The following is a 9,585-nucleotide window of genomic DNA, read 5'->3' as shown; positions in this document are numbered from 1 at the left end:
CAGTGATGGAAAAATTTCAATTAGGTGAAAATTTTTGTTCATGGGTGAAACTTTTATATACATCCCCAACAGCTAGAATATTAACTAATCAAATGCTGTCATCCAAATTTCATTTATCTAGGGGTTGTAGACAAGGATGTCCACTATCCCCGCTTCTATTTGCCCTTATTATAGAACCACTTGCTGAGAGTATTAGATCAAATTCAGATATTCACGGTTATAACACTAAACATACAACCAATAAAATTTCTTTATATGCGGATGATGTATTAATATACATTACAAAGCCAGAAATTAGCATTCCGAATTTATTAAATCTCATAACTCAATTTGGTTCATTTTCAGGTTATAGAATTAACTGGTACAAAAGTGAAATTATGCCAATAATGGAGCATAATCCAGCCATACTTCAACAATTTCCTTTTAAAATTGCCTATGAAAAGTTTAAATATCTTGGAATTTACGTGACTAGGAAATATACTTCTTTATTTAAATTAAATTTTCCTCCTTTACTCACTAAATTACACAGAAATATCCAATTTTGGAAAACACTTCCTATATCATTAGTTGGTCGTAGTAATGCTATAAAGATGATCTTTCTCCCACAGCTACTATACTTATTTCAAGCAATTCCGATCTATCTTCCAAAAAAGTTTTTTTAAAAAATTGATTCAATTGTTACTAATTTTATTTGGGACTACAAGACTCATAGAATAAATAAAAGACATCTATGTAAGTCTAAAACTAATGGAGGAATTGCCTTACCTAACTTCTTATTTTATTATTGGGCGGTTAATATTAAAAATATAACCTGCTGGTTGGATGATTCTGATCAACAACCGGATTGGTTAAAGATGGAGAAAGAGGATTGTTTACCATTTGATATTGGTGCGATCCTCTTAGCTCCAATAAATTAAAATAAAAAAACATATGGAGGTAATCCCATTATACACAGTGTTATCCGTACCTGGAAACAATTAAATCTTACTTTAAAATTGAGTAAATTATCTGTTTTCCTTCCTATTGCGAATAACCCTTCTTTTAAACCGTCTGTCTTAGATAGAGGATTTGCTCAATGGAAAAGTTATAGAATTAAAAGGGTGGGAGATCTTTATCATAAGGGAACTTTTCTTTCTTTTCAGGATTTACAGCAGAAGTACGGATTACATGTTAATAATTATTTTAGATATTTACAACTTAGAGACTATGTAAAATTACACATGCAAGAATATAAGTTTAGAGGTCCAGAAACACTTGATGTATGCCTGAATCGACATTATAATTCAAATAAATTAATATCCTTTATTTATAATACTCTCCTAGACACTGACATTCCGTCATCAGAATCTTATAGACGAGCATGGGAGGACGAATTGAATCAACTCATAATCAAGATATATGGAATGAAAGTTTACAACATATACACCAATGTTCATTAAATACTAGACATTCCTTAATACAATTTAAAATAATACATAGATTACATTATTCGAAGACGAAATTAAATAGGATTTTTCCTAGTATCTCTCCAATTTGTGATAAATGTCAATTTCAGGAAGCGAATTTAACTCATATTTTCGTAACTTGTATAAAAATGCAAAACTTCTGGTTGGAGATTTTTAAAATAGTTTCTAAAGTTATCAACAAGCAATTGGATATGGATCCAAAATTAATTATATTAAGATTATCAGAACATACTACAAACTTTACAACAAGTCAGGTACATTTTCTTGATTACAGTCTAATAACTGCGAAAAAATTAATACTTAAATTTTGGAAAAAACCAATAACCCCCACAATTAAAATGTGGACTACGGAAATGACAGAGACCCTGCATTTGGAAAAAATAAGATTTGCCTTAATTGACAAACCTGAGTTATTTTTTAAAATATGGTCTCCATTTATTGAATTTTTAGAAAAGTAAATGGGTTTGGCACAGGACTAAAATAAAAATTTAAAATTAAAAGTTGAAACTTGAGTTAAGGGTTGGATGTACAACTGTGGTTATTGTCTCCCGGATCTACTCCCTTTAATTTTTATAGTTATATCTTTTTTTTAATCCTCTTATTCTTTCTTCCCAATAGTTTATTGTGGATTGGAGAATAGCAAATGTTATCCCACTTTTTAAGAAAGGAGGGAGAGAGAAAACGGGTAATTATAGACCAGTTAGTCTGACATCAGTGGTGGGGAAAATGCTGGAGTCAATTATAAAAGACGAAATTGCTGAGCATTTGGATAGCAGTAACGGGATCGTTCCGAGTCAGCATGGATTTACGAAGGGGAAATCATGCTTGACAAATCTACTGGAATTTTTTGAGGATGTAACTAGGAAAATTGACAAGGGAGAGTCAGTGGATGTGGTGTACCTCGACTTTCAGAAAGCCTTCGACAAGGTCCCACATAGGAGATTAGTGGGCAAAATTAGGGCACATGGTATTGGGGGTAGGGTACTGACATGGATAGAAAATTGGTTAACAGACAGAAAGCAAAGAGTGGGGATAAATGGGTCCCTTTCGGAATGGCAGGCAGTGACCAGTGGGGTACCGCAAGGTTCGGTGCTGGGACCCCAGCTATTTACGATATACATTAATGACTTAGACGAAGGGATTAAAAGTACCATTAGCAAATTTGCAGATGATACTAAGTTGGGGGGTAGTGTGAATTGTGAGGAAGATGCAATAAGGCTGCAGGGTGACCTGGACAGGTTGTGTGAGTGGGCGGATACATGGCAGATGCAGTTTAATGTAGATAAGTGTGAGGTTATTCACTTTGGAAGTAAGAATAGAAAGGCCGATTATTATCTGAATGGTGTCAAGTTAGGAGGAGGGGGAGTTCAACGAGATCTGGGTGTCCTAGTGCATCAGTCAATGAAAGGAAGCATGCAGGTTCAGCAGGCAGTGAAGAAAGCCAATGGAATGTTGGCCTTCGTAACAAGAGGAGTTGAGTATAGGAGCAAAGAGGTCCTTCTACAGTTGTACCGGGCCCTGGTGAGACCGCACCTGGAGTACTGTGTGCAGTTTTGGTCTCCAAATTTGAGGAAGGATATTCTTGCTATGGAGGGCGTGCAGCGTAGGTTCACTAGATTAATTCCCGGAATGGCGGGACTGTCGTATGTTGAAAGGCTGGAGCGATTGGGCTTGTATACACTGGAATTTAGAAGGATGAGGGGGGATCTTATTGAAACATATAAGATAATTAGGGGATTGGACACATTAGAGGCAGATAACATGTTCCCAATGTTGGGGGAGTCCAGAACAAGGGGCCACAGTTTGAGAATAAGGGGTAGGCCATTTAGAACGGAGATGAGGAAGAACTTTTTCAGTCAGAGGGTGGTGAAGGTGTGGAATTCTCTGCCTCAGAAGGCAGTGGAGGCCAGTTCGTTGGATGCTTTCAAGAGAGAGCTGGATAGAGCTCTTAAGGATAGCGGAGTGAGGGGGTATGGGGAGAAGGCAGGAACGGGGTACTGATTGATAGTGATCAGCCATGATCGCATTGAATGGCGGTGCTGGCTCGAAGGGCTGAATGGCCTACTCCTGCACCTATTGTCTATTGTCTATTGTCTATTGTTTATAGGTTTTTTTTCGGGTTTTTTTTCCCTTTCTTCTTTATTTTTTATTTTCTCTCTTTAAAAATTTAAAAATTGAAGCTATGTAAGAACTCTGTAACAAATGTGTCTTTTATTTCTATTTGTACATATGCTTTTCAAAAAACCCAAAAAAACCCCCACAAAAAACCCCAACCTTTCATAAAAACCTCAATAAACAGCTGTCAACTCATATTATTGCATCTCAAATAATATCGAAATTTACCTAGCATGCCAATTCATTTAAACTATTACCTAAAGTACTGAATTAATTTAGCAGTAAATGTGCACAAGAAGTTCTTTAACAAGTACAAGTATTGAACAATATTCCCAAAATTTGAAATGTTTATTCTTGAATAACGACTGCCACATTGGATGAAACAAAGCGCAGAATGCACAATTGGTACCCTATTACTTTCTGTTACTTGTGCAAAGTTGAAAGAACAAAGGTGTCTTCATTGAGTCTTGGTCTTGAATGATTCATAGCAAGATGGTGAACAGGCACAAAATAGATATGGAAGTTTTTCAATATTAAAGCTCATTTTACGTGGCTGGATGAAATGAAGTCCTGAGCCAAACAGAGGAGAATCGCAGAAGTCACAAATTGAAGCTCTAATTCACAATTAAAACAAAACAAATTAGAATAAAATTGAATTTTAATGTAATTTTGTTCAAAGGTGTGTGTTTTAACTTTCAGTTGGGAATCCCACTATCAAGAAATATTGAATATTTTTCTTTCTATTTTCTCCCTTCGTTTTAATTAGCAAAATCTTTCAAAACCCAGTTTACTTATGGAACTACTGTTTCCTTATTCACTAGAGCTACAGTATAAATAATTCTGGACCAGAATGTACTGCTATATGTACCACATTTATATTAAGTGCATAATTTCCAACAGCATTTATGTTGACTTCTTTCTACATTTTTGTCAGTCAGCTAAATCACTGCAAAGATAGACAGCTCTGCAGAACAGTTTAAAATCGAAATTAGACATCATTTTAACATTTTTTTAGTCAAAGCAACAAAAATTCAACAATTGTAAAAGCAACTGTTGCAATATACAATAACATTTTACTGTCACAATTATATATAGCCTTGTTCTTTAAAAATAACGTGATAGCTATCAAGGTAACAATGTTTTTACTAAAGATAATATATATTTTTAAGTAGAGACTGCTTTAAGCACCCAGGTTAGGAATAGCATAAAGAATATAGAAACGTCTCTGTGTTGTCTCAACAATGTTGGATCAACTCCATACTGTGGACAGAAATAGTTAAATTAGAAACATTTAGTAAGAGACAGGAACACTAAAATCTGGAAATAAACTAATATCGACCAACTGCTTAAAAAAAAGTGGAGGCTTCTCCAAAATATTAACAACTCAACCAGCTGTAATCTGATTTATTCTGCTGAGGTGGGACAACAGTCTTTATGTGATTGACCATTGAGCCAAGACGACAGCAAACCATTCTTTCATCATGCTGATATTGCTCACTTGAGGTCAAATAGTGGTTCATTCTATGGACTACAATGTTAGATCAGAGCTCATGCTACTTTAATGAAGACGTCGCAAGGATTACACAGTAACAGATGGCAAGGCAAGCAACAGAGAGAGATTCTCCAACACAATACACTGAACCATACCTAAAGGTTCAGGCAAGCTAGGCACAGGACTAACATACATTTACAAACTGCTACTCACAGGATAACTTCCTCACCCCAAAAATCCTTTTGTGAACCTTTATTGCTCCTTTAATTTTTTAAGTGCAGGGGCCAAACCTCTCAAGAACATTCCATGTGTGGTCTCACCAAACCTCAGCACGATTGTCACCAAACATTTGTACTTTTGTACTGCAATGCCTCGCTATTAAATGTTGTGATTGCCTTACTAATTGTTAGGTTTATGCTTTCATTGCAAAAAGATCCAAATCTCTGAAAAACAGCTGTTTTTCACATTTAAAAATATTGTTTTTCTACTCTTAATTTGAAACATACAAATATCTCCACATTATGCTCACTGACCACCCCTTTGCCCACTTGACTGACCCTTCTCTATTCTGTTATGAACTGCTTGCATCCTCCACATTGTTTACTCTCCCACCCAGCTTTGTCCCATTAGTTGATGAAGCGATAGCATAATGGATCTATCATTAATATATACAATATGTTAATGATAGATATTACCTAGAAAGTATTGCCATTTTACTATGAACTATACCATTTGAATTCTCTACTCTGGGAGCAAGAATCTATCTACCTTATCTTAAATGTATAAAAATACCCTTTAATAAAATGTGACAATATGCACTTTAACCACATGTGATTTTTTTCTATTACAAAAATCAAATTGTGGAATACAGCGGCGAATAAATAAATGATGTGTCTTTGTCCCAAACATTATGGAGGGTACTGTATACTGCAGAAAGTATCCTGTCTGGTTGCATCATGGACAATACAGAATTCCACAACTCAGGTACTCAGGAGGCTGCAGAGAGTGGTGGACTCAGCCTATTCTATCACAGGCACACCTCCCCCCCTCAAGAAGGAGGCATCTATTATCGAAGACCCTCACCATTTGAGTCATGCCCTCTTCCTGCCTCTACCATCGAGCAGGAGGTAAAGAAGCCTGAAGGTCTACAACACCAGGTTCAGGAACAGCTACTTTCCATCAACCATCAGGTTCCTGCACCAATCTGCTCAACTCTAATACTACTTCAGCAACAGAACACTACAGACCATGTTTTGCCCTACCATTGATGTGTTTTTCTCATCACATTTTGAACTATTGTTTTTGCAGTGTTTTTTTCAGTCTTGTATAATATCTCTGAGTATATGTGCCCATGATGCTGATGCAAGCAAGATATTCAGTCTATCTGTATTCAACTGTACTTGTGCATACGGCAATAAACAATCTGATTTGACCGTTTCTACTTCTTGACCCAGTTACTTTCAACCATAATTTCATTCTCCACAGCTTGATCATATTTATCACATTGTACTGTAAATATATAATTTGAACTGCAGTTTTCTGATTGTTTTTGATGGATAACTTTCTTAGCCATTATCCCAATTAGGACATGCTAGTGTGGGAGAAAAACTGCAGATGCTGGTTTAAATCGAAGGTAGACACAAAATGCTGGAGTAACTCAGCGGGTCAGGCAGCATCTCGGGAGAGAAGGAATGTGTGATGTTTTGGGTCGAGACCCTTCTTCAGACTGATATGCTAGTTGGTCAGGTCAATGGGAAAAAGGAAAAAACATTCAAAGTTACTACATGCATTTTGAGGTGACAACCTCAAATTGACTAAAGAGAGATTACAAGATTATAACCATCCTAACAGGCTATCCTCTTTGGAAATGTTGGAAATGTGAGGAATTGCAGCTTACATTGAACAATAGTCAAGTACACAGGATAATTATTATCTGTTGACATTCAGGTATTTTATGATAGAACCTTTTGAAATGGCTCTCCAGAGGTTAAAAGAGCAATCAACTCATTGTTAATTGTCCATGAAAAGATGAAAGAGTTGCCACCTTGAACTACTACTACCACCACTACTACAGTATTTAAAAAATTTAAACAGAGAATAATTTGCAATTAACATAGTAATATTGCAGCCAGGAGTGGTGTTGAAGGAGTATGAAGTTTGCTGGGGACTGGCAAAGAGATAGTTGTGGGTTATATATGATATTTTCCATAAACCATTACTTCAATTGCAAATGAAAATGAAAAGAAAAACAGAAAATGCTGGACACAATCAGCAGGAACACTCATCAGGTTAGACAGCATCTGTAGAAAGAGAAACATCCCATCAGAAATATATCATTTTTCTGTTCATCGTTCTCCCACTTTCTCTGCCACTGAAAATCAACTTGCTTTCTCTTTCCCAGTTTTGACGATGGGTCCCTTGCCCAAAATGTTATTCGTTTCTCTTTCCACGGATGTTGCTCTACCTGTTCAGTATTTCCAACATTCACTGTTTTTACGATCACTTCAAAATTTGCATGTATTGAAGTAAACTCATATGATATCATATCATAGACTATCATGTCAAACCCCCTTTTCCTTTCTTAACTATGCATGTAAAGATAGTTGAAGTCAGAATTGGATCATTGCCCTGTAAATGCATCAAACAGTTTTATAAGAAAAATTAGCCCAAAGTGCAGACAGCAAGAGAACCAAGCTCATTATCTCAGTCCATTGTACAGCAAGATACTTACTTGCTCAGTTTAGATTGCACCTCGTCGGGTATATTGATGTAATGTTGATGTAAATTGTTCTTGGTGAAAGAGAGCGCAGCTAGATCAATCAGGTGCTGTGGCTGGTTTTGTACGTTTTCTTCCCAAAGTAAAGGATGCATGTAATTATTATGCACGCGTATGTGCTTCAATGGGAGTTGGAGAAGGCCAGATGGCAGTGAACCCAGCTCATTTCCTTCAACATTTAAAAACTGAAGTTCTCTGGATAATAACATTTTCATGAAGAACAGAGTCATCATTAAAACAATAAATGTTCTTGAGATTTGATGCTAATGTAAAAATTATCATTTCAATTCTAATTAATATATTAGATGTATAAATCTCGCATTCAAAGAACAGCCCTATGGGTAACTCGATATTGTTAACAGAGTAAGAAATTTGCAGGCGCCATAAAATTGGTGGTGTAGTAGACAGCGAAGATTATCTAAGATTACAACAAGAGCTTGATGAACTGGAGAAGAAGACCAAGAAATTACAGATGGAATTCAACTTGGACAAGTGTGAGGTGGTGCATTTTGGTAAAGCTAAACCAGGGCAGGACATAGAATAAGTGGTCAGGCCCAAGTGGGTAATTTTGAAAAGAGAGTTCTGGGGGTTCAGCTAAATAAATTCCCTGAAAGTGGCGACAGAGATATAGGGTGGTGAAAAAGGTGTTTGGCATGCTTGCTTTCGTTGATCAGCATTGAGTACAGTAGATGGGATTGCAGGTTACAATGATACAAGTGATTGTTAGACCACACTTGGAATGTAGTATGCAATTCAGGTCACCCAGCTATAGGAAGAATATAATTAAACTGGGATGGGTATAGAAATGATTCACAAGAATATTACAGGGACTAGAGGTCTTGACTTACAAAGAGAGGTTGGATAGACTGGGACTTTTTTTCTGAAACAGGAGGCCAAAGGATGGTCACAGTCTTTGTCCCAGGGTAAAGGTGTCTAAAAGTAGAAGGCACAGATTTAAGATGAGAGGCAAAAATTTAAATGGGAACTGGCTGGCAGCTTTTGTGGGTATGTGGAACAACTACCAGAGAAAGCTGTCGAGGCGGGATGCAATTACAACGTTTAAACGACATTTGAATAGGAACATGTATAGAGAAAGTTTAGAGGGATATGGGTCAAACAAAGGCAGCTACAACTCGCTCAGATAGACATCTTGGGCAGCATGGACAAGTTGGGTCAAAAGACCTGTTTTTATGCTGTATAGTACGGAGCATGGTATGGAATGCATGCACCATTTTTGTGGTCTCAATAACAAAATGCCATCGAAATGGGGTGACCGGAAATGCAGGCAATATTCCAAATAATTATCTCAATCCTTTCAATATTTTTCCCTTTCAAGTACTTAGCCAGTTCCCATTTGAGTGTAATGCTTGCAATTTTCTTCACTCAAGACACTAATAATTCCTTGTGTAAAAAAGTTGTACCTCGGGGAGGAAGGAGGAGGAAGGGGAGGGGTTGGAGGGGGGAACGAGAGGTGGGGAGGGTGCTAGACCAATGTAAGAGAGGTTTGGGGGAGTTTTAAGGGTGGTTGAGGGGGAGTGGAGTGGGTGATAAGAGGGATGGAATGGGTGAGGGGAAGGGTGCTAGACCAATGCAGGAAGGTTCCGGGGAGTTTTAAGGGGGGACTAGACCAAGTGGACCTGTTGCAAACCTCTCCTGCATTGGTGCAGCACCCTCCCCCCTTCCCCTCACTCACTCCATCCCCCAACCGTGGAGCCGTCGCCAGGCACGGAGTGCCC

At 37.3% G+C, this 9,585-nt stretch overlaps 1 protein-coding gene across 8 annotated transcripts in view; it reads right to left on the bottom strand.

Moving 5' to 3' along the window:
* Positions 1–3,447: 3,447 nt before the first annotated feature.
* The window catches only part of lrrc63 (leucine rich repeat containing 63), a 37,486-nt gene continuing 31,348 nt past the window's right edge, over positions 3,448–9,585 (bottom strand). For 4 of the 8 annotated variants that reach the window (XM_078409402.1, XM_078409405.1, XM_078409406.1 and 1 more), the window contains 2 exons: positions 7,805–8,044; positions 3,448–4,195 (listed from right to left, as the gene is read on the bottom strand). In XM_078409402.1, the coding sequence (XP_078265528.1) occupies positions 4,039–4,195; positions 7,805–8,044 (397 nt within the window). In that variant the 3' untranslated portion in view covers positions 3,448–4,038. The remainder of the gene's footprint in view (positions 4,196–7,804; positions 8,045–9,585) is intronic. The other 4 variants (XM_078409407.1, XR_013547917.1, XR_013547916.1 and 1 more) reach the window with 4 other exon arrangements.

This window comes from Rhinoraja longicauda, chromosome 12 (genome assembly GCF_053455715.1).
Source record: "Rhinoraja longicauda isolate Sanriku21f chromosome 12, sRhiLon1.1, whole genome shotgun sequence".
Taxonomy (NCBI): Eukaryota; Metazoa; Chordata; class Chondrichthyes; order Rajiformes; family Arhynchobatidae; genus Rhinoraja; species Rhinoraja longicauda.
This window is presented reverse-complemented; position numbering and strand designations above follow the sequence as displayed.